This window comes from Perca fluviatilis, chromosome 2 (genome assembly GCF_010015445.1).
Source record: "Perca fluviatilis chromosome 2, GENO_Pfluv_1.0, whole genome shotgun sequence".
Taxonomy (NCBI): domain Eukaryota; kingdom Metazoa; phylum Chordata; class Actinopteri; order Perciformes; family Percidae; genus Perca; species Perca fluviatilis.
The window spans coordinates 13,312,826-13,339,242 of NC_053113.1; the positions used below are offsets into that span (position 1 = coordinate 13,312,826).

Here is a 26,417-nt window from a genome sequence, read left to right on the forward strand (position 1 = left end):
AGTTCGGAATACATTAAGCTGCTACCCCCGTCCACGGCAGGACATTGCTTAGCTTCCGTGTTGGTACTCCTGCCCGCTTCTCCAAACTGGGGGCGTCCCAACTGCCATCTACTGTAGCTAATACACTGACTATGGATGAAGTACCTCATATAACCACACTTCAAAAGATCCAAACCATTCCCTTTATTACTAAATTAAAGTCATACCTGCAAACACAGAAGGGCTGAAAAAGGTGACACAAAAAGTGACACATCACGGTGCCGTATTAGCACCGGGTCTCGGACCCCCCCCCAAAATAAAAACTCTTCGGATCTACACGATTCACGTGGATGACATTTTCCCATTCAAAACAGTGATTTCTGCCAAAAAGCGACTAGTTTGCAGGTATGTAAAGTATAATTCAACTGTAATAATTTTGACTTATGTTTGTGTTCAGTTTTGATTTTTTTAGAGAAAATAGCATGCTGATGCAACATTATAGCGAAAGTTGTGGCTTCAAAAATTCCCCCAGCAGCACATGAATGCAGCACAATTATGGCAAAAATGTGTGACTACACATGGTAGATATTCATCGCCAAATGCTGATATACAGGCATAAAAAAAGACCTGAAGCAGAATTATTTTACTAAACAATGTTTTATTAGCAAATGTAAAAAAGAAATTCACTGGGTACTTGAGATCAAATGCCAAAAAAATTAAACAACAGAGTAATTTTATGCTTAGTGGAGCACAGACGGATATAAATAATCTGACGGGACAAACTAAGGGAAAGACAGACATTTGCCGGACTTGTATTTGTGTGTAAAACGGTTTAGTTTGGTCCAAAGTAGTCGACCACGCCGTTGCCTTTACGACCATCGAAGAAGAAGAAGTTTCGGTGTGGAGCGTCTCTTTGGGAGAGAGCCTAAAGGGAGAGACAGAGAGAGAGAGAGAGAGAGAGAGAGAGAGAGACAACATATAAGGACATATATTGTGACAATATACACTGCTGGTCAAACGTTTGTAATCTGCCACAAAAACTTGATTGGTCCAATCTGAGAAGACAACTCTATATGTTTGATGGTCTTTGATGCTTTTAGGTTGTAGAAAGTCCTCTTTACAAATAGACGTTATTTAGTTTTGTACATGGAAAACAAAACGCTGTATAATGGTTTAACCAGACTCATGACAAAGATCCCTCTGAGCAAGAGTTGAATAAGAAGAGAAGTCAGCAATCAGCAGTCATTGGTAAAAGAAACTGGAAGCTTAACATCAACATGTGGGCAGAGTTAAACAGGAACAGCTTCCTGTTGAAGTGTCAAGTGCTCAATACTATAGCCTATAACAAGCTGGAATTAACATTTAGCAGAGGCCTTCTTCAAACTTCACAATAGAAACAGAAGGTTAGTCTAAGGTTAGCACTGTTGGAACATCAGCTGAACATGCTATGGACTGATAAATTACAGTTTAGACCTCTCCAATCTAACCACTGAGTAGACAAAAGTAAAACACAACAACTCAATATTTAGAGCCACGTTGCACCACTGTGCTTCAATAATGATCGAGGGTGACTTAGGCTTTTCTGGACTGGAAAACAGATTCAAAGTTCCAACAATAGTCTCCCATGCAACACTGTGGGGACTTTGGCTAAATGGAAGTTTGAATCATTTCGCTATTCTTATTTTTGGGGCAAAAGTAATTATTATATATTTGGTGTCTGAATCATACAGTTTATATCTCTGTTAAAATAGGTCCTATTGAAAGAAAGAAGAAAAACATCAGGATAAGAGCTAACACAAGGTTGTGGACATAGTAATGAAGTAATCAGTCAGAACACCACAAAATATTTTGGCAGGTCAAATTGTAAACCAAGTTAAAGTTTCAATGTACCAACCGGTATGAACACAAAGAACCATTTTAATGCCAGTTTTCCAGTTTTGTTGGAGCATACAGACACACACAGCCCCGTCTATCTCACTTAAAGTTCAGCTCATAAGGTGCGCTCAATTTTCTGTGTGCGAGTGAAAATAATCAAGATTCACCCAGCGAGACATCGGTCGGCCAGTTGCAGTGGGTTTCATCATCGTCGTCGAGACGGCAGTCGGCCTTGTGCCAATACAAAGCACTCAGTCCACACACACACACCTGACCTCCTGTTCACCTCAGCCTCAGGTCAGCATGCACACAGCTCAGTTTCTAATCAACTCAGTGAACTCTTATTCAGGTCACTAAAGAAAGCTCTCTCTCTCTCTCTCTCTCTCTCTCTCTCTCTCTCTCTCTCTCTCTCTCTCTCTCTCTCTCTCTCTCTCTCTCTCTCTCTCTCTCTCTCTCTCTCTCTCTCTCTCTCTCTCTCTCTCTCTCTCTCTCTTCTCCCTCTCCCTCTCTCTCTCTCTCTGCATTAAATAATGATACTGTTTTCATCTGCGAGATGAATTTTAAAGACCACAGTCACCATACTGACTCTCTGAATCCCATCTGAGGAAACTTTCACATCAAAATCTAATTTAAAGACTTATCAATAATTATATTTCAAGACATTTTGGCTGAAATTTAACAAAAACAATGGCACTAAGCATTCATGGTGAAACTACGTAAGTAACTAAGGAAGGGATGATTGATCAGTGACTGGCTCTCAAATATCACCAAAACCCATATTGGTGAGGCTCTAATCTATATTCTGAGGGAATACTATGTACAAATGATGTGAATGTAACTGTTCAGTCATAAATTTTCCACTGGATTTCCCTCTGGGATGACCCCTATTATGTTCTTATATGCTGAAACGTCAATGTGTTTATTATGTCTTTCAGCTTTGTAAATCATTTCCCCTTTTGAGACGCTGCTGCCGGAGCGTCGCACTGAGTTTCATTGTGGTCACAGTGAAAATCACTTCTACACACAGTCGCTGCAGTCATTCTGAGGCTGAGCCAGAAGCCAGCGGAGTGGCCACCTGTCGGTGGACTGACTCCCTCACACGCCAGAATGGCCGTCTCCATCACTTGCTACAGCACAGTGAATATCATAAGATGCGTCAGAGATCGTTTCCTGGAGCTACGAAGCTCCAGGAAGCTTTTCTTGTACATTTACAGAAAAGCTTACTTTTACATGCTTACCTTGACAACTTCCTGTCCCAGAACTCCTCCCACGACGGCGCACACTGGAGACATCTCAGAGAAGCAGTAGCTGAGGACAAACATGTACCACTGTGATTAAATAGAAAGAGTGATGTTGATGAGAACCTGAGAAAGGTAAATGTAAACAAGAAGTACCGACTTCACCAACCAGTCTGTCCACTGACTTGATTCCCATTGTGCCAAGTTTGAAAAACGTTTTGCATAAAATACACCGAGCATCGAATGTATTGCCTTCAGCCATGCCGCAAAATCTTGGTTAGATAGCCAAATGAGTTCAATTTGCACTTCACATTCATGTTGTACCAGTCCAATAGGACAGTGAAATAAACCTTGTGGTGTAAGAAAACTTGTTTTATTTGTTATGAATCTATTTTGATGCGTTTTCCCATAACTTTTGTAATTTTACATGTTTAAAAATATCGAAATTAATATCGCAATATTCATAATCGATATCGCAATATCACATTTTGTCAACATCGTGCAACCCTAATCTTGATCTGCGTGACGTTAATGCAAGAGGCATTCAAACCGATCATGAAATTGCATTTTTAAAACTTTTTAAAGATTAATTTAAGACATTTTAATACCTTTTTGAATTCAATGGTTTTTCAGACATTTTAAGGATCTGCAGGAACCCTGTGTGTTTAGGGATCAATTTGCCTTTAGGTCACAGCAGAAAGTTATACATGAATATGAGTATTTATTTGCTTACTTATTCTTTTTATAAATAAACCAACCCACATCTGTTCACACCACTGATATTGGGTTACAGCAACAATTAAAGAACCACGATAAAACGTCTTTAAATTTAAACTCAAGGACACTTCCAACAGGACATTTTGGGGTTATGGGTCTTGTAGGGTGGGTAAGTGTTACCGAATCCTGCTTAGGCGTTTTGCTTTCAATCACTTTCAGCACTGTGTTGCACACAAGCCTGTACTTCCTATGCAGAGCAAATAATCCATCCAGTGTCTCGCTTGTGTGAAATTAAAAAGACACAAGACAGGTGAAGACGCTTTATACCTGATGAAGTCCTCATTCAGGAGGTCACTGCTCACTGCCAAGGCCTCCAGGACGTCATCACGGATCTGTCTCAGGAGCTCACTGTCCTCTGGAAAGGATTGTGGGTCGGGGTCACGGCCTTTGTCGGTGCGAAACTTCAACAGAACTGTGGAGACGGAGGGAAGGGGGAGCGGGTGGCAGGAGGAACACAAACAGAAATAAACGACAGTTTTGAGAGGCTGGAAACAAGTTTAAACCATTTTTCTAAAGCAATATTTTCCATATAATCTATTGCAGTATTGCCGTTTATAATTTCATCACGCTTTCAAGAGACTTCCACAGTGAATTATCATCTTATGGAAAGACAACATCTTGTCTATGAAACAGGATAAGATCTGTATGTGGTTGCACCATGAAGCATTTCATCCGATTAGACCTACGTTTCCCCACATCAAATTAAGAGCGTGCACACACACACACAGACTGCAAAGACGCACACATACACCTACACATGTTCAGTGAGGAAATATTAGGTTGAGAGAAAAAAAAAAAAAAACTCTTTCCTGTGTTTAAGAGTTGGCTGCAGGACTGATTGAGAAATGAAAAATCAGAAGCACGCACTGCACTTTATTTGGTCATGAGCAATATTTCAAATAACCGACGTCTCCCTGCCAACTGTGCCACACAGACGCACGCATCAACACTTCGCCTACATGTTTCCTGTTCGTCCATTAACTCAAACCACATGAGAAAGTCAAGTCCTCCCACGGCCATTTCCACCAGCGTGGCGCACACGCACGCACGCACACATACACAGGCAATGAATCACGTTCGCACCTCAGCTCTGCCCTTTAATCAGTGAAACTTTTGTAAGTAAAACAAAGTTACACACTCGGGTCTGTGCCAGGCAGGAAATCAAACAGAATTTCATAACAGAATATAACAATGTGCATATGGATGGAACAATGATAGTATCTTTAAAACTACACATGCAGTAGTGATACGTAATAAAGACTCCAGATTGAAGTCGAGGGACGGACACACAACCAACACACACACACACAACACACACCACACACCACACACACACACACACACACACACACACACACACACACACACAACACACACACACACACACACACACTTCCTAGTCAGACAGGAAGCAGTTGTAACAGAGGAAGAGCCACTTCCTCATCGGCCGCCCAAAACAACAAACCGCTGGCTCCAATTATAGAAACAGCGAAGGAATAATAACACTGCCTCTCGTCTCGCATTTACTAAATAAAAAAACACTAGGCGTGTTTCCACTCAGAAATCAGACTGAAGGCAGGGTGAGGCTACAGTGGGTTTCAGAGTGGGGAGTTATTAGACTGACGGCTGGCACACACCTAAAATTAACATGTGGTGGAAGAAGTCAGGGTGGTTCATGGAAAGATTGTAGATTAGCTCAACTTATTTGAAAGTGTAGAAATTATGATCTGATAAAAACACTTCATGTTGCCGTTATGTAAGAGAAAACTAGTTAGCAAGTGAGCACATACGTTTAACCAGGTAGCCTAGACTAATGTAAAAGTAAAACATGTAGTGGTTTTGTACTTTTTTGCAAAGAAATTCCTGATAAGAGATCAATATTTTAAACTGGTGTGCTCTAAATTTATTATCAGAGTTTGTACAGCTTTTTTTAGAATAAAATTCAAGCACTTTTCAAGGAGTATATTGAAATATATTTCTAACCTTGAAAACATAACACTTAAAATGAAACATTTTCCAAACCTTTGAGACTCCGTAAGACTTCTGTATGATATTAGTCTATGTCCACAACGTTAGTTCCCGTTACCTTGGGCTTTCTTTGTGTTGGCATTTTAAACTCTTGGATTTCTGAGGACTCTGGTTAACTGCTCCTCAGATCTCTGCAGGGTAAATCCAGACAGCTAGCTAGACTATCTGTCCAATCTGAGTTTTCTGTTGCACGACTAACCTTTGAACGTACACGTTCCACCAAAACAAGTTCCTTCCCGAAGCCATTTTGCAGCGGCACCGTGGCTCCGCTCGACACTTTAGCACCACCCAAGACGAGTGTGACTGGTTTAAAGAAATGCCGATAAACCAGAGCACGTTTTTCGACCATCCTGGAATGTTATGTGGACTAGCCAGACCCTCCTCCGCAACGCTGTGGAGGAAAGTCTGGCTATGCCCGACTAGTGGAGTTTTTCCATTACATAGTACCTGCTCGACTCGCCTCTACTCGCCTTTTTTGGTTTTCCATTATGAAAAAAAGTCCCTTGTACCTGCTAACAGGTACCTTTTTTTAGTACCACCTCCGTCTGATCCGATACCAAAAGGTGACGTGAGAACCTGCAGAGTGCTGATTGGTCGGAGAGAATCGTCACTAATCACTGCGTCATCATTGCCAGCGACAGACGGGGGTGTCCTGAACAAACCCGCCATTTTTAAATAGTTTAGCCAGCGGTGTTTTTTTTTTGCTGCCTCCAGCTTCTTTTGTAACAAAATGTGTCTTCTGGCCACATGCCGAGAGTCAAAAACAACACATCTTCAACGTTCTGTGTGTGTGTCGCGTTAGGTCACGGCAGTTTCCTGCGGCGTCGCTATGACAACCAGCCACGCTCGCCTCACGCATGAGGCGGTACTAAATCTGCAATGGAAAAAGGAGGACGGGGCACCGCGGCCGAGCCGAGCCGAGTAGAGCTGGTACAAGCAGTGGGTAAGCGCCAGAATATGATATAAACCTGCAACATATCTTGCATTTAGTATTTGGGGCCTATAAATCCTTAAAAAAAGTTTAATTTAATTTACATTATTTACTACATTTATGTAGTAACAGTTTTATATTAATTATTATTAATCATGTGCACCCAATAGCCATTTATTTGATATTCCCTGCTCTGATACGCTTGTCATGCAGTGTAGGTGTCAGGCTGTTCTCTATTCTACGCTCAGTGCACATGACTGGCCATGGACAGCCTGTGATGGAAACTAGCATGTAGTGTGTGGGGATGGTGCAGGGCCAGGTGACAGGAGGGACAATAACAACTCCTAAGAGAAGGTCATCAGACACTGTAAATAACCTAAAAAACAGGAAGATACTTTTGAGATTTACTTAAAAGAGTCAAAAAAGTTCCTTTGGGTTGATGGTTCCTAAATATTTCACAGATTGTACGCGAGTGGTCATGTGCAACTCAGCGCATCGATATTCTTTTTTTTTCTCCATTATCATATTTTGCCCCGGGCTCGACATTTAACAGTTTGACCTTCTCTCTAGAATGACATTTTATTAAACAAACTTTATGGAAAGGATTTTCCATACACGTGCAACGATAGCTTATCAGCTAAATTAGAACCAGTGAATTTGCATGTGCACGCTATGCGTTTCAGTCTCGCTGCAAGGTTCCTACGCATTTTCAGTTTCAAATTTCTATTCTTGTTTAGACCTTTCAGGATTCTTCGTTACATTTGATCAATTCTCTGTATGGAAATTCTGTTTGTGTCCTGCCTCCTACACAGAATTGTCAGAAGACGTTTTGTGTAGTCTACCGCTCATTTAACTGATAGTTGTGTCAACTAGACGATCACTTTTACTGAAAGAATTAATCTCATAATAATAACTTGAATGCACAGAATAACAGATAATAACAGACGATAAAGCTAATTTTCACATTTAGAGTCGGTTACCACTTTTGTACTTTTACTTTATAAAGTACTGTGAAGCAGGGCGCCCGGGTAGCTCAGTTGGTAGAGCGTGCACCCGTGTATAGAGGTTTATTCCTCTGCACAGAGGCCCAGGGTTCAAATCTGACCTGGCAATTTCCTGCATGTCTTCCCCCCCATCTCTCCCCTTTCATATCTAAGCTGTCCTATCAATTAAAGGCAGAAATGCCCCAAAAAATATCTTAAAAAAATAAATAAAATAAAGTACCGTGAAGCATGAAGTAGTCCACTGGTGTTCGCTTCATCCCGGCTTTGGCCTTCTCAGTTGACCAGTCGACCTCCAGAGCCTCCTTCAGAGTGCAGAAACTGGCCATCTGATTGGTTGGAGATTAATAACGTTAATGAGGTTAATTTAAAGTTATTCCATACTTATCTTTAGAACGAATAAAATTAATGTCTGGCGGTCCTTTAATTAAGGAAAGAAATGTATGTGGATTCTCTGTATATTTACATGTGTGCGGGCTGATTACTGACAGAAAGCAATACAAAAGAAAGACTGCATTCCATTTTGGAAATAAGATAAATGATTAGAAGTATTTTTGTGTAATTTTCTCAATATGTACCACTCCTAATATCTTTATTTATTTACTATATTATTTTTTTGTAGTCCAGCCAACATTTAAAAAGGAAGTCATTTTATCCACCACCCATACGGTTTATTTTTTTTAAGCCAAATAGATGGAAAACATTTTTATTTATGCATCTTCATAACTTATATACGTAAATAATATATTCTTTCTATCAGGTTGGCTAATGGAATAAAATAAAACAATATTTATCTGTGAAATATGGACTTCCATGATTTAAAGATGCACTCGTTTACCTTTTTCACCATGGTGGTCTCGTTGGGGTCGACTTTGGCTTTCTTTGCCTCTGGACCATCGTTAGAATTTCCAGTCGGTTTCACCACTTTAAGTTTCTCCCTAAAAAGAGAGAGTGAAGAGAAAGATGTCCTACATTACCGAGAAACACAACAATTACATTAGATATCGAAGCTCACAGAAAGAGAAAAAAACGTGCTTTGGTTTATTGGCATTTCTTTAAACCAATCACAGTCGTCTTGGGCGGAGCTAAGCACCGGTAGGAGCAACGGTGCCGCTGCAAAATAGCCTCGGGAAGGAACTTGTTTTGGTGGAACGTGCATGTAGGGAGGCGAGCTCTGGAGTTAAAATGACTGTTGAGTGTGCGATGAGAATTTTACTCCAAAAAAGATTATGGTCGGTTGTAGTCTGGAGGATGTTTCCCAAATCGACCGGAGTTTAGAACAGCAACACAAAGAAAGCAGAAGGTGAGGGACATCTGGCCGAAAACGAGGGACATCTGGCGGAACATCCGACAGCACCGGAACAATCCATTAAATGAAACGTCATCGATATATAGACTACGTATGCTGTAACCATTGGGCTACCAAGGTGTAATGAGCAGTGATTATTTTATTCTCCACCTCCCCCTGTAATGTTAACCGTCAAAAATAACATGGTATTTTTTTTTTTCTATACCAATATCTACTAGCCTAGAAATCTAGACGCACCCTAGCGGCAGCAAATGTAATTTGCAGCCAGGATCAGTCTAGCAACTCTCCGTTGGCTTGTGAGCTGGAAAAACCAAATTCTGGTCAGGCCAATCACATCGTGTATAGAGTCGGTGGGCGGGGCTTAACATAATGACGGCAGAGTTGCGACGGTTCCGCGTGAATTCCCCGCTACTTGAAACCAAAGAAGATGGCTGCTGCTGCTGCTGCTGCTGCTGCTGCTGGCGAATAGCGGAATCGGCTTTGGCCGAGACTCTGGTAGACTTGGAGTTCAGCTTTTCTTTGAGAAAAGAACAAAGAACGGCACTGAAGTCATTCTTAAAAAAGGAAGATGTGTTCGGAGTTTTGCCGACCGGATACGGCAAAAGTTTAATCTATCAACTAGCGTTGCTCTGCCTGGTTGTAGCGCTATCCTATTGCGAGCAGAGGGAATTTGAAAGACAACCATTTATCCCGCCCCTCGGATTGAGCTCTGCCAACGGTGAGTTCCCAGACCCAACATCTGGATGTTGGGTCTGGCTTGTCAGGCTAAATATCTACTGCAGTGCTCTCAAGCAAGGCACTTAACCCGCAGCAACTCCCATACACGTGTGAAACAAGCACAAAGCACGCACCTCCCCTCTCCTCTTTTTCTTCCCCCCCCCCCGGGCCGCCCAAACAAAAATTTTGTAACCATAGTAACCATAGACATCCCCACAGAAGACCTTGATGTTGTGCTTAGAACAGAGCTGGTCGACCCGCACCATCAGGTCTCTGGAGCAGCCTGTCAGACACACCTGAGGGAGACAAAAACACACACAGTGGAAGTTTTGATCAGAGAGGCTGCCTGCTAGACAAAGGTTTGCCTGATCAATAGTCTCGCTTTGCCTGAAGGAGGGTCTGGCTACTCCACATAGCATTCGGTGATGGGAGGAAAACGTGATCTGGTTTATTGGCATTTCTTTAAACCAATCAGAATCGTCATGTGCGGTGCTAATCTCCGCACAGAACCGCTGCAAAATAGTCGTGCGAGAGAAAACTCAGATTGGACAGATAGTCTAGCTAGCTGTGTCAATTTACCCTGCAGAGATCTGAGGAGCAGTTAACCATAGTCCTCAGAAATCCACCAAATTTAAAATTCCAACACAAAGAAAGTGGAAGGAAACAGAAAATACATGCATCCGGCAAAATTTCCTGCAGCACCCCAGCAATCCCGGAAGTGGAACGCGAAGGATATAGACTACCTGATCAATTACCAGTATTGCACCAGTAATGCCAAAGTGCTTCTAAACAACAGCAGCTGACCCCTTAAACTGCAGGTACACCAACAAATATCCATCATTTTACAAATATGCTCACTTATAAAGTAAAAAAAAACGGCAAACGTGTAAGATGAGGTGAAAAACGTTGCCGATAGACAGATATAAGGGATCAGCTACTGTTTTTTTCCCCCCTCATTTCTATTAAATGCTTGTTTGACTTTCTTCGTCAGCACCTCTTACTGTCAACAAGTACTGTTTACATATTGTCTGTAAGATTTGTATTTTCACCTTTCAGCACCTTTAATTTCTAAAAATGAAAATGTATGAAACTGAACTCCCACTGTGTTGGTCTTTCAGGCACTTTCTCCTCCTCCACCAGCCTTTGTTTATCTGCTCATTTCCATTCCTATTAACATAATGGCTTGCAGTAACAGAAAATATCAAACAACAATGTTGTCTTGCTTTTAATACCTAAGGGACAGACAGACACATTTTACGGTAAAAATGTATTTAAAGTGGTGTGCATAAGACTGACATGAAGGAGTCTTCGTGAATGTTTGAGATGTTTGTGCTATGACAACTTGACACTGATCTACATCATAACCTGTCATAAATATGTCATGGCAGGTCTAACTATCAAACTTAAAGAAACTATTTTATGAATGAAGTGTTAGCCATTTTAAAACAAATCCATCAGTAGCTCAACAGTGGCTGATCAGCTACCAAACTGACCACGAATAAACCACCAAACAAGGCTAAAGCTAACACAGCGACACTGTGCCACAGTAAGACCAGGGTGGGCTGGTGTCTGGCTGACTGTAAACAACTGACCGGTGGGCTGGGTCCACCTTATCCTGCACACCCAGTCCAGCACACCCAAAACACCCTCAGCTCTCTGATAAGACTGATGCTGAATCACACAGTGTTCCCAAATACAGACAAGTATTTAGAGTAGGACCTTATACTCCGTTAAATAAAACTAAATGTGGGCGCCCGGATAGCTCAGTTGGTAGAGCGGATGGATGGATGGATGGATGGATGGATGACAGACAGACGACAGACAGACAGACAGACAGACAGACAGACAGACAGACAGAGAGACAGACAGATAGATGTTTCCAACTTGACGCAGCGGGCCAGGGTTTGATTCCGACCCGCGGCCCTTTGCTGTATGTCTTTCCCCCTCTCTCTCCCCTTTCATGTCTTCAGCGGTCCTGTCAAAATAAAGGCCGAAAATGTAACTAAATGTCCCAATTTTATAAAAAGTGCAACAACTTTAGAAGAAAACTTCTCTTACATCCTGGTGGATGCACAACATCAGCCATTAACCTCCAACCTTTTCCTTCCTATGAATGATTTGTGAGCATTATTTGACCCAGAGCCAGCGTGTGATTAGAGCATCAGAAAAACAAGGAAGTGGAAAGGAAAGCTGGAATCTTCCTTTTTTTTATGAATGGTATTAAAAGGCAAAGAAACCCTATTTTCTTAACTAGAATCTTACTTTGAGCCATGCAGTCCAACATAAACACTGGCGTATTAGCCAAATTAGAACAACACTTTGTTCAACGTTTGTTTCATACAAGACATTTTGGGATTTTTTTGTTTTTGCTCTTCCTGTTCGGGTATTTCCATGCAACAATCACAATTTAACTACAAAAAAAAATTCTGAACCTGTTAGCAGTTATTAGTATGTCTTATTATATTAGTTAGTCTGTTTGTGTTGCAGGGAGTCAACACTGTCGATAAAATCTGAGCTTTTGACCGTTGAACTCTTTTTACGATTAATAATTATCTTTTTAACTTTACATTTGATTGTTGCTTATTTAGTCACAAACATCTACTTTGCAGAGGATTACTAAGAATAAAAAAGTTTTCAAGGGTTTTGAATGTGTAAGAAAGTTGTTAGACTTTTAGGACTTCATGTATTTTTCTGTTCCTACCAAGAAATTTAAATTAACTAACGGAGACAAATAAAAAATAAAATAATAAATAAAAATAGTACTGTGAACATGCTAAGAGAGCGACTGTGATTATCCGTAGTGAGTCATCTGTACTCTGCAAGTTCCCGGATGGACAGAGTGTGTTTTTCTATTGTATGTCATCCCTCAGTAATAAGTACGGTGGCCGAGATGGTTCAACACAAACACAAAAGCTTAAACACAAATACACAGTACATACATATGGAAATACAAAGATATTGAACAACATTGCTTATTTGTGACAATCACATAGCGACAGTAATCATAATTAGCAAGGAACCATGTTTAACTTACTTCTCAAAACATACAAGAAACAACGTTTGTCAACAGCACACTTCCGCTGTTACTTATGTATTTATTTGTGTTGTGGCTTTCGCGTTAGTGTTGTAGCTTTTGTGTTTGTGTTGAACCACCTTAGCCACCATAAATAAGGCCTCTCATATGAAAACTGTGACCACACTTCAACCACTCCACTTTAATCACCCTCAATCTTCCCGCTGAGCCACACAAAGATACACTGGAAGCAGATACAAGTGATGACAGTCTACAGCAGATGTCTAAGCTATCCTATGTGAATAAAGGCCTAAAATAGCCCAAAAATAATCTCTTTAAAAAATATAATCACAGATTATAACAATTATGTCATCATGTTTTATAACGGGTATACCCAGTGGAAATCGAAACCATAATCCTCGATTCACACACTCTCATCAGAAAACCCAAAATGTTCTTGCAACCAGAGTTTGAGTTATGATACAATAAAACCTTTTATCTTCTCAACATGGTGACTCTGTCCTTGAGCACACAAATTACACACCTTAAAGCTGAAATGGTGTTTAAGGATTTTCAATCATAGCCTTTTTGCACAATCCACCAATTTTTTAACAGTGCAGCAAGACAATGACAGTTCAAATTTTCCACACTGTTCACCCAGTGTGGATGTAAAACATGAAAGGCCTCATCTTTGTCGTTTCATCTTCATCTCATTTCCGTTTCAAAGCCAATGTTCTAAAATACAGAGCAGCAAAAAAAAAAATGTCTCTTTGCAGTTCCAGTTGTTTAAATTCACCATTATACAAATCCCAACTCCAATGAAGTTGGGACATTGTGTAAAACGTAAATAAAAACAGAATACAATGATTTGCAAATCCTTTTCAACCTATATTCAATTGAATACACTACAAAGACAAGATATGTAATGTTCAAACTGATAAACTTTATTGGGTTTTTTTTTGTGCAAATATTCACTCATTTTGAATTTGATGTCTGCAACACACTCCAAAAAAGCTGGGACAGGGGCATGTTTACCACTGTGTTACATCACCTTTCCTTTCAACAACACTCAGTAAGTGTTTGGGAACTGAGGACACTTGATGTTAAAGCTTGGTAGGTGGAATTCTTTCCCATTCTTGCTCAACAGTCCGGTTGTCGTATTTTGCGCCACACATTTTCAATGGGAGAGAGGTCTGCACTGCAGGCAGGCCAGTCTAGTACCTGCACTCTTTTACTACAGTAGGGCAGTAGTGTATTGGCAAGAATCTGGCGATACGATACGTATCACGATACATTGGTCAGGATTCAATATATTGCAATATATTGCGATACTGTGCATAAGGCGATATATTAGATTTTTTTAAAGTATAATTTTAGAAAAACTAATATTTAAAAAAAAGACATGATGTTCATAAAAGTCAAAGAAGGTTACTTTAGGTAAACAATTCAGTACACAGAACATCAAACTGCCAGTTTGGGATTGTGGCTCACAGGCTCTTAGTGAGCTAATATTTATATGCAAAAGTAGGCCAAAGTTCAGCCATAGCTACGTTGTTAGCTTCTAGCAAAAAGTCAGGCACTGCTAGGCACTGTTAGGCACTGTTAGGCACTGCTAGGGGAGGACACTAGTGGTGCGTCTCAGCATAGCCATCTAGCGGTAGGGGGTTTAAACACAACATAAACGTGAACCACTGTCTTACATGAATATTTAACGTGGAAAAAATAAATCAATAAATAAAAAAATCGATATTGCCTTTTTGAAAATCAATACAGTATTGCAAAATAAATTTCGCGATATTCAAGTGTATTGATTTTTTCTTACACCCCTATACTACAGGCCACGCTGTTGTAACACGGGCAGAATGTGGCTTAGCATTGTCTTGCTGAAATTAGCAGGGACGTCCCTGAAAAAGGTGTTGCTTGGATGGCAGCATATGTTGCACCAAAACCTGTATGTACCTTTCAGCATTAATGGTGCCTTCACAGATGTGCAAGTTACCCATGCCATGGGCACTAACACACCCCAATACCATCACAGAGGTTAGCTTTTGAACTTTGCGCTGATAACAACCTGGATGGTCCTTTTCCTCTTTGGCCCGGAAGATGTGACGTCCATGATTTCCAAAAACAATTTGAAATGTGGACTCGTCAGACCACAGCACACTTTTCCACTTTGCGTCAGTCCATCTCAGATGAGCTCGGGCCCAGAAAAGTCGGCGGCGTTTCTGGGTGTTGTTGATAAATGGCTTTCGCTTTGCATGGTAGTTTTAACTTGCACTTGTAGATGTAGCGACGGACTGTGTTAACTGACGATGGTTTTCACTCTTCTGAAGAGTCCATCATGTTTTTTTAATCCTCCGTGTCCTCCTTGGTTACAAGCAACTGTGTGACCCATTGGGGCGGTGCTCTGTCATGTAAGGTTTGTATCATGTGGGTACGCCGACAGTTTTGTTGTCTTAGAAGTACTATCGCTTTAAGTAAAAGTATGTAAGTATCATCAGGAAAGTGTACTTAAAGTATAAAAGTAAAAGTACTCAATGCAGAAAAATCCTCACATTTTAGAAACTGGAAACGATCCAAACTGTTATGTCAATCAACTAAGTGTGTAATGGTCTAATCATTTTAGCTGTACTTGTGGCCGTTATATTGTTTGGTAGTTTCATTTATAATAAAACATATTTATAAATTAAATGTGTTTTGTGTGGAGAAAATAAATCGTAATTTGTAAAGTAACTAAAGCTGTCAGATTAATGTAGTGGAGTAAAAAGTACATTTCTCTCTGAAATATAGCGGAGTAGAAGTAGAAAGTGGCATGAAAAGAAAAGACTGACGTAAAGTACCTCAAATTTGTACTTAAGTACTTGAGTAAATGTACTTAGTTACAATCCACCACCGTCACTAGCAAATACTCCTCCTTCTAACCCTAACATCTGCTTTTAACAAAAGCCCAAAAGGTTGTACTTTAAAGTCAAATCATTCAGCTTAGCTCTTAAATATCCCATTTCTTTGTTGACACTACACATTTTCGAATAGAGATGTCTTTCAGTTACCCGGTCTCAGTATGAATGACTTGTATAAACCTTCGTTTCCACTCACCGCATCGAATTGCAGAAAGAAGTCATCTGGTTTGTCTTCGATTCGGTCTGGATCTGCGTGGACCTCCACCATTGGATTAAGGTTCTGCCCTCGCTCCAGAGAGGCCTGGGCTCGGTTCTGACCCTGAGCCGTCACTGGAACCAGGAACTGAGCACGACATGACTCCTCCGTCACCTGGTGAACAACCAGGGAACGCATAGCAGAGTGAGGATTTTACTGGATGTGAATTAGCTTAAGATTAATATACACTCTGCATTCAAAGGACATTTGTCTCCTCTAGAAATTCTGTTTCTGTTGTTTAAAAATGTATATATATATATATATATACATACATACATATACACATACATATATATAAATATGTATCAATTGTTTAGTCACACAGCACCAAATAATAATAAGGCGTCCATAATTTTATTTATGGACGCCTTTCTTGACACTCAAGGACACCTTAAATGTACAAATAATAAAAGATAAAAACAGATGACAGCAAAGAGAGCAAATACATGCATGCTGTAGATTAAATATTCAATTCAAAACGTGATATGAAGACAGAATTAAGCTGTTCTGGCAATGTTACCAGAATAATTATTAATGCAAAATAGCTGGTTTGTTTCCTTACTGAAAGTGAAAATCATTACTTTGCCACAGGCACCATCTAGTGGACATACAGTACACATACAGTACTGCAAAGACTGAAACTGCCAGAAAAGGCCATTTACTATTCCATTATTTCTATGGGCTATAAATATATCATACAGATTTTTAGTTGATAGCTCCAAACAAACAATTTCTAGATTAAAACTGATGCCCAAGCCCACTCTGCAGGCGACTGTAACCTTTGATGAGGACAGCGAGAAAAGCACCTGAGTATTTTTTTTGGTGTGCAGTGCGTGAGCATGTTTACCTGTTCATGATCCAGCAAAGTGAGTGCTTTAACTCCAGCCAGGATTAAGTTCTTGGCCACTTCAGCCCCCAGACCACCTAAACCTGCCAGGAGCACACGGGACCCTCGTAACCTGTATAACAAGCATGCATGGGGTTGAAAATCGGTTTTGGAATGCGATCTTGTATTAAATGGGTTTTGTTTTTAAGGAATTAGTTAATAAACTAACTGCAGGTCTCATTAAAAAAAAAATCAACTTTGCAGTGATGTTGCTTAATAAATGTGGAGACACAGATGCAGCAAAAACATAAAAGGCAAAAACTAAATTGACTTCTATTACAAGCAAACCTACGATCAGAGTTTATATGTACAATATGTAATATACTTACTGCAATAAATCCAAAAATGACCACAATGCATCATCAGATATTAAGGAAACATGCTAAGTTGGAAGACTATCTTTTCTGACAACAATGCTAATGCCAGTATTAGAGCTGCAAAGATTAGGCTAATCGATTAGTTGTCAAATCAGTAAATTAATCGCCAACTATTTTGATAATCGATATTCGGTTTGAGTAATTTTTTTAAAACAAAAAGTAAAAATTCTTTGATTCCAGCTTCATAAATGGGAATATTTTCTAGTTTTTTTGCTCCTCTGTGACAGTAATCAAAACACTGATCCACATTTTTCACAATTTTCTGACATTTAGAGACCAAACAACTAATCGATTAATGGAGAAAAAAAAATCAACAGATTAATCGACTATGAAAATCGAATTTTCTGTTTTGGCCTGTGTATTGTTACCAACTGCCCAGTCTGACAGCCAGGCCGGGTTGCCAGATATAACGTTACCTGTAAAAACGTAAACCCAGCGCGCTACAGCTGTAACGTCAGTACAGCCATGAAAGCAGCAAACAAACGATCAACGGAGACAGATTCTACCCAACCTTAAAAAAAAAAACGGCATGTTTCTAAAAAGTATATTGTTTTCTCTACAGAAATATTGGAGATGTATTTGAAAGATGGAGACAGCTTAGATCCCAAAAGGACGCTGAGTTGGCTAATTTTCTCCTGAACAGGTAAGCATAGCTTCAGGCTAATTTATCACAGCCACTAGGGACGGGCATTTTATGTAATTTTAACATTTGTGTACTCACATTGAATTATATAGCTAGAGTACCCGAGTTGGTTAGTCGGAAAAACAATTGAGACACAGCCAGTAAAGTGATCCCGACTGGTCCTGGCTAACGCCGCCATGCTAACTGCTAGCTAACGTTACCAGAGGACCAGGTAAGCGGGCCACGGTTGTTTACGTGTAGCCTGTTCAGCGGTCGTATTTTAAGCCAAGAGAGGACCGAGACTTTGCAGTGTGTTAAGCGATTGTTGCCGTAATTCTAAACCAATAAAGTGTTATTTTTAGCGGTTCCTACCGTAATTCTGAGCCTAGGAAGTGTGTCTGTCAGTTGGGTACAGAGCTCCGCGTGCGTGACCACGGGCTTTTATGACCGTCAATATAGCCAGCATCTAACGTTAGCTACTCCGCTGTGCTGTGGAGTAGTAATGGCCAAATGAAGCTTTGTGAACCATTTTCTTTATTTTCTGAGCCAACTAGGCGCTCTTGGTTTTAAGAGAAAGGCCTAATGCACAGAGAGCCGAAGTCCCGCCCCTTCCTGTGGACCTCATGGGACCTTAACTCAGAAACAATATGAACGGTAGTGAACGGGGAGAGGCAAATTATTTCTTGATCCCGTTTGAATTGAGCCACGGATTACACATATGATGTTCGTCAATTTAAAAGATAATTTTTCAACCGAAGAAAGTCTCAGTTAGCCGTAGGTTTGTCATATGACCACTTAGTTTTGTGTGAAACCGCTCAGTGAACTACCCGTGCGTTCATGGACATCGGAAAAACGTTTTTCAGAGTGAAAACGGCACCATTCACGTAACTTCCTGTGGGAATCAGAGGTGGGAAACTCGGGCTGGATTTTGATAACCGATGTCAGTCCCCCATCCGTTCCACCGGCACAATCCGTTCTGCGCATGCGCAAGATGTTCACACATGCGCTGTAGGGATGGTACGGTTCATGAAAAAACACCCGAACCGCTCGGTTCGGAGCGTGTGTGTACCGCACGGTTCGTCAGTACACTGTTAAGCTGCACTAACCTCTTACTGCCGTAGTGTCCACTTTATACACCTATGTTAAAACACTAACTGGAAATGACGAGCGGGATGGGCGTGACAAACGCAACCCATGGCAGCTGATTGGACGATCGCGTCACATGGGTCTGGCTGGTCCCTAATTTCAAAACAAACTTGTCATGGCGGCTCGTTCAGAATACGATCTCATATCGTACTAAAATAGTTCACAGAAACGTGTTTCTGAAAACATTTTAAGCGAGAAATAGGCCATGCAGTTGCTGAATCTGTCTTCATTTCAGATCGACAAAGGTCAGTTTAAAAGATTTTCGTCAGATTTTGAGAGACACCGAGCCGACCGCTCCTCAAGTGGAGTAGGGCGCCGCTGCACGTCACGTCACGTCACGTCACGTCACGTCACGTCACCTGCAGAAATGTCAGGTGGGAGAGAGGCTGCCCGGAGCTGTAGGATGCGCCAGCGTCGTTTATAGTCTGGTGTGTGGGAACATTTTGGATTTCACGTTACCTATGATGAAATAAAACAATATAGAACTGCCACTGTGTGCATGTTTTGTGCAACATGCATTCAATATGCTAATTTTGGCTATATATCATATGCTGAAGTATATTCTGGAGTGTTAAAGATTAAAAGAAAAAATAACAAGAACCGTACAGAACCGAGAACCGTGACCCTAAAACCGTGATACGAACCGAACCGTGGGTTTTGTGAACCGTACCACCCCTAATGCGCTGTGGTATGAGGATTACGACACTACACAATCTGTTCCCACGCTAGCCTCCAGCTAACGTTAGTTTAGCGAATAATAATTCGGCGGACCGCTAGGTGATTATAGCGGTCTGCCGTTAGCCTCCACCAGGAAGCTAACGTTAGTTTAGCTAACGGTTAATTTGGCTAACCGCTAGCTGATTGCAGCGGTCTGCCGTTAGCCTCCACAATTAGGCTAACGTTAGTTTAGCTAACAGCTAATTCGTCTAACCGCTAGCTGAGACAGCATGTAATAACTTTAAAAGACCCTCAAAATAAAACTTGAAAATAAACGTTAACATATATAACAGCTGTTACGTCAGTTCTACTTTACTTGTGCTCATTTAAAATACAATCACTCAATACTTGTCTTTATTGTTATTACTGTAATGTTTTAATTTAGCTGTAGCCTGCTTTTCCCATTATGTTTGACTTAACGTTATTTTAGACTGAATCTAGCTGTCCGTTCTGCCTGCACGATCCGTTCTGCACATGCGTTATTTTAGACTGAAGGCTGTCGGCTAGCGGTTAGCCGAAATAGCTGTTAGCTATCCCGGTGGAGGCTAGCGTGGAACAGATTGGGCAGGTCGTAAAACGGTGTTATCATCTGCGCATACGTCATGACATACGTGTCATCTTGCACATGCGCAGAACGGATCGGGTACTGACAGCCGAGTTCCCCAGTTGGTGACGCGTTGTTGACAACTGACGTTTGATGGAGGCGACTTTGGTTCGCTGAACATATTTCAATGACAATAAACTGTTTATTGTGGACAAATGCCTCTGCCAAGAAACATACACAGACATAATATGTTTACAATTATTCATAAATAGGCCCATGTATAAAAAACAACACATTATCCGTGTCTTTTCCCGTTGGTTGTCCTGCAGATAACACAAACAAACACCTGGCGATGTGTTGTTTGGATGCTCGCATAACAAAACAGCAGAGAATCTTCTGTTATTGTGGCCTCCGTGTTTTCACCCACCTGATGCTCTCGGCTACGGCCAACCGTTGGTGGCAGTCATGCAAAAAGTTGTTATGCCAAACGGCAATATAACAGAAGAAGAAGAAGAACGCGCATCCCGACCATGTTAACGCTACCAGTCGTAAAAACAACGTAACCACGGGGGCGGTCCCTGTTATTCCCAGGTGGCATGAACACGCCATTCATCTCTCGTCTCACACAATTTACGTCACCTAGCTTGATGCTCGACTTGCTCGCTAGCTAACTAGCTTAGCTCTGCTCCACAACACATGTAACGTTATCTTAACTGCTGTGTTTTATCCAGCGAAGTGTTTTCAGCAGATAAGCAAAAGAACAAGCGAGATCCTCGGCTCATTAGAGTAACGTTACATCCCCGGTACGATACACGCAGACATCGTAGCTTCAGAGAGACGTCATCCATGAAGTGTGTAGTCTTTCTAATTATGTATTGTATAATCCAAAGCAAAATTCCTTGTATGTGTCCTCATATCTGGCAAATAAAGCGGATTCTGATTCTTCTGATGGTATTTTCAACAGTTTAACAATAAACGGAAACTTTCTTCGGTTGACAAATAATGTTTTAAATTGAAGAACATCATATGTGTAATCCATGGCTCAATTCAAACGGGATCAATAAATAATTATTATCTCTCCATTGACTCGTTCATATTTTTTCCGAATTAAGGTCCTATGGACCGGAAGTAGAAGGGCGTGACTTCGGTTCTCTCTTCAGTGTGCTTTCAACCCTTTGTTGAAAAGAGAGCGCCATCTAGTGGGCTCAGAAAATAAAGACAATGCTTCACAAAGCTTCACTTGGCCATCACTATTGTGGAGTAATGTCTGGCTGTGTGAGACTAGCGTCCAGCAACATTGTCGTGGATGCTGTGGTCTCAGCCTGGCAACCTCCATGAACTTCGAGTCTGGGGAGGAGGGGGCGGGGGAGAGTATTTTGAATTTGTACTGCAGTAATTATTTTAAACACCAGCTGTCAGTATTACATATTACACCTTTTTCTGTTTTGACTCAAATTTAAGTCCGATTTTAGGATTCGTGTATTTCATTTGCATGGCGTATTACAAGTGCTGTTTACTCAATATAAACTAACGATTAAGAGTCCTGTGACCACTTATAAATATGTAACGTGTATGATTGGAAAATCTGAATTGAAATAAATATTCGGGCTGTTACTAACGTTACCCCCCACAGCACAACCATGCAATCAATGAATACTCCCCACACTGACACTGCCTACTGAAATAATGATTAAGTTCCCAAACTTGTTAAATCAAACAGTTTGGTCAAACCCGAGCAAGAGTGCAACAAATCAAACCTTCCGATGCACCGATTAGCCTGGCGAGCGAACTCAGCTAACTGACCTTTTCTGGGCATCTAGCCCCCACAAACGGATCTGGCGGTCGTACTGTGCCGCCTCCTCCTCGCTGATGACCGGGTCCTCCTTCTCGATCATATCGATCATTTCTGATATCTCGAAAGACGATAATCAATGTGTAAAGTAGCCTTTTTTTTAGGCAGCTACGCTAGTAGATGTTTCAAATGCCGCGACAGTCCCGCTGAATGAATAGGCGCTGAATGATGACGTCATCAATGGGTTTTCTATGGGTTTTTTTTTTTTTATCTGACAGTTTTTTTTATTGCAGAATATTTTTGTTACAATTTGTCAAAACAAAGAGGTTGAACTTGTAGTACACAACTAATTTCGTTACAGAACATGTTTTCATAAAGAATAAAAAACAGATAAGAAAAAGAATATATATAAAAGAATAATAAAAAAAATTATAAATATAAGTAAATATCAGTTACATTAATTATAAAGTTAAATCAGATAAGCATTGCATACATTTTGATGCTGATTTACCCTCTAATCCAGAAATACAATTTATATAATTTTTTAAGTCAAGTTTAAAAACACTGAAAAGAGGTTTATTTTTCATAAATTTCGATTTATGAATAAAGAATTTTCCAAGCAAAATTATTAAGTTGACTATATATTGTACAGAGGAGTTTGAGTCAGAAAAGTAAAAGAAGATATCAAAATTAGATAAATGTCTGTTTGAGCCAAATTGTCCATTAATGAAACATTGTATATCATTCCACAGAGAAGAGCTATGTGAACAGCTATAGAATAAATGGTCTATCGTTTCTGTTTCCATAAAGCAAAAGCTGCATTTTTCGTCTACAGTAGGGATACATTTAGAGATAATCTTGTTACAGGGGTAAAAATGGTGAAGAATTTTAAATGATATTTCTTTTACTTTGTTTGTAATTAAAAATGTATGTGGGTTGCTCCATGCTCTATTCCAGTTAATATTTTCATATAAGGGGGACCATTTGTATCTGGAGGCAGGGATAGATTTTGCACATAAAAGTTTTTTTATTACTTTGTTGTTGACTTTTCTGTCTAGAAAAGATAGACCATTTATTGAAGCACTGCTGGAGAGAGATATATTAAATTGATCCAATTCTGTCTCATCTCTAAGTAGGGTGATGATCCCATGGGGTAAAGCTCTGGTTACAATATCAAATTCTTTTCTTGGAGGATGGAAATTAAATTTATGGGTGAAGTCGTCATAAGCTAGAATTTGATTTGATTTATTTAATAATTGGGATACCAGTAGAATATCATGTTTAAACCAGTTTTCTATAAAGAGCGTCTTGTTCCTATATGTTGTTTATGTTGTTCCAGATAAAACATTTATGAGGGGAGAAATTGTGTTTGTATAGAAGAGACCAACAAGTTAGAGCCTGTTTATGGAAGTTTGACAATGTGACTGGCAGTCTGTTAATGGAGTATGGGCACTGAAGCAAGAATGTGATTTTTACCAAGTTTTTCAAAGATAAAGTTTGGCACAATGTTCCACAAACTGTTTGGATTTTTCAAAAATCTTGTAATCCAGTTAATTTTTAATATCTCATTGAAAAGTGAGAAGTCAATTACTGATAAACCCCCCTCCTCTATTTTATTAGTCAAGATGTTTTTCCTAATTTTATGTGGCTTCTTTCTCCATATAAAGTTATATAATAGTTTGTCTAGATTGGCACATTGTAACTTAGGTATTTCAATTTAAGTAAATAGATATGCTGCTCGTGAGAGACCTTCTGCTTTAGAAAGAAGAACCCTGCCATACATAGATAAATCTCTTGCAAGCCAAGAATCTAACTTTTTGTTAAGTAGCCCAATCGATTTTTTGACATTTTCTTCTTTTATTTTTCAATTTGTTGAATGAAATTACTTTCCATTTGCCTTTATCGTTGTGTTAGTTTTTTTAAAGTCTATATTTGTTTGTTAATTTCAATCTGTAAAGGCCACTGTTATGTTTTAGTGTGTGTGATGTTACGTTGCAGGGCGTAACATCAGACTCCGGAGTGGTGTAAACCATGGATGTAGCCTATAGGCCTAAATAGGAACCAATAGCTTTTGTTCTACATTTCAAACAGTCCAACAAGCTGGCAGGCCTGACACTTGGGTAGGCCTATATTTTCCCTGGATGTAGTCTTTTAACATCCTCACAGGATTTCACAAAGGACTTTGCTTGTTATGTGCCTTCAGATAGCTTAATTAATCTAACACAGACAGCTGAATAAGCAGTCGAGGCAGCTATATATACAATGTATATATGTTATATATTATGTCTTATCTAGGCAGCAGTATTATACAGGATGCCTGTCCAGAGGCCTGAATGATATGTGTGTATGTTTTCTATTGCAACAACTAAAATCCAATATTACACACCTGCTCAGCCTGTTAATGTTTTTAAATGGGATCATTAAACCTTAACCCAAAGTTCTCCTTCCCTGTCATGTCACAAAACCATTATAGGCATAACATTGTATAAGACAGACACCTATTTATTTACTGAAGTCCCCAAAGTACAATATTTTAGACATTTAGTGATACTGCTACCAATTTTATATTTGTAAGACTGAGAGCAACAGCAAAATGAACAACAGTAGAATTGGTTGAACAATGCACCTCTAAAGCATTACTTGAAATAATAACAGCATAACCTGCAGGCCAATCCTGCATTAGCAGATCCTGAAAACATCTAGAGGGGCGGCTTTGTTAAAATCGTGTATTAATATTTTAATTTTTCAGTAGACTTTTGTACCAATATATTGCCAAAGTAATTTGTGTTTAATCAACTTTTAAAGAATCTACACAGCAAACCTCTAGATTGTATTTCAGCACAGCCCCCTACTGCAGGTTAATTCTCCAGGATATCCAGCCTGAAATAGAAGATGAAGAATTGACGTATGACAGCATATTCATTGTACATATTTATTCCCAACAATTACATAAAGCCAATACAACTCAGCAATGTATATATATATATATATATATATTTGACTGTTTTTTCACCTATATTTTTTAATTTTTCTCTGCAACTGTTTGCACTGTCAGGATCATAACCTAGGTTTGGTATGTGTGCATGCAGATGTTTGAATGTATCTTATCAATTCTATGTACTCTGTAACTAATATATTCTTGTATAATCATCATTTGAAATGTATTTAATGTGTATTCCATATGCTAAGATTGTTTCCTATCACAGTATATTGCATGTTATACTGAATCTCAACCATGATAAAAAAGGGAGGATTGATAGGTTTGGTATGTGTGCATGCAGATGTTTGAATGTATCTTATCTATTCTAAGGACCAGTCAGTTTAAGATGATATGGTCTCACAGTAAGAGCTAGCTTAGTATGTGTGAATCTATTATGAGTTTGGGCACAACTGTCACACAGAGGAATTGGAGCCAGGAATGTGAGAATCTATCAGGAGCATCGGCCATAAAAGGTGTAGTTTAAGAGTAAAACTGTTCCAACTGAAATAGATGTCTCATGCTGTGTTAACACAAAAAAGAGTTTAAAAGGTATCCATTCTGATGTACATGTTGTTCATCCTTGGGCAGACGTGTCTGTATGCTCATGGTTGTCCCAGTGTCATGAAAGTTTGTTCACTGTTTAAATAAAGCTGCATTTGATTTATAATCATCGGACTGGTCGTCATCTTTGAGGTCTCCCAACATCATTTCTGAGTCATCACCCGATATCACTAATTCCATTGTATTTTGTTGTGCCATGACAATAAAGGAATTATATTCTATTCCAGAAGTAATAAATATATGATAGGCCTATGTAAACAAGTAGGGCCTAGTAAAACAGTAAGTAAATGTATATCAAGTGATTGAAGTGCACTTGACAATTAAACTTGGGGCTCATTTTACTCATTGTACTCCCCATTCGGCAATTTCCTTTTTATATCAATTGGCAAAATGCAAAGATAGATGCAAACAACATTACCACAGATAAAAAATAATTCATACAAAAAATTAAAATAAGGTGGGAATATTAAGGACAAATTACAACAACAACAAAAAAAAACAGGAGTAGATGTATGCAAAAATAAAAATTCCAGGCGGATGATTCAGGGGGAAAAAAGCTAATTTCCAAAAGTTTAACAATGTTTTTGTTGTTTAACAAACTGAGGGACTTGAGTAAAGAATTTAGTTCTATGAAAAATGTTTTTAAAAAAAAATAGGTAATGAATCAGAAAAGTTCTGTTTGTGAAGATAAAATGTGGCATCTAGAATAATGAAATTAATCAGATACTCAAGAGCGCCATTATCTGGATTATCATGAAAACAGGGTAG

The 26,417-nt window shown here is 39.6% G+C and overlaps 1 protein-coding gene across 1 annotated transcript; it reads right to left on the reverse strand.

Annotated features, from left to right (window-relative positions):
• Positions 1-617: 617 nt before the first annotated feature.
• Positions 618-22,328, reverse strand: sae1 (SUMO1 activating enzyme subunit 1). Its single transcript, XM_039791709.1, has 9 exons — positions 22,120-22,328; positions 16,872-16,983; positions 15,965-16,138; positions 10,043-10,151; positions 8,668-8,792; positions 8,053-8,158; positions 4,137-4,281; positions 3,093-3,162; positions 618-904 (listed from the first exon to the last, which is right to left on the reverse strand). The coding sequence occupies exons 1-9, from the start codon at positions 22,218-22,220 to the stop codon at positions 812-814; spliced, it is 1,035 nt and encodes a 344-aa protein (XP_039647643.1). The 5' UTR covers positions 22,221-22,328; the 3' UTR covers positions 618-811.
• Positions 22,329-26,417: the final 4,089 nt, after the last annotated feature.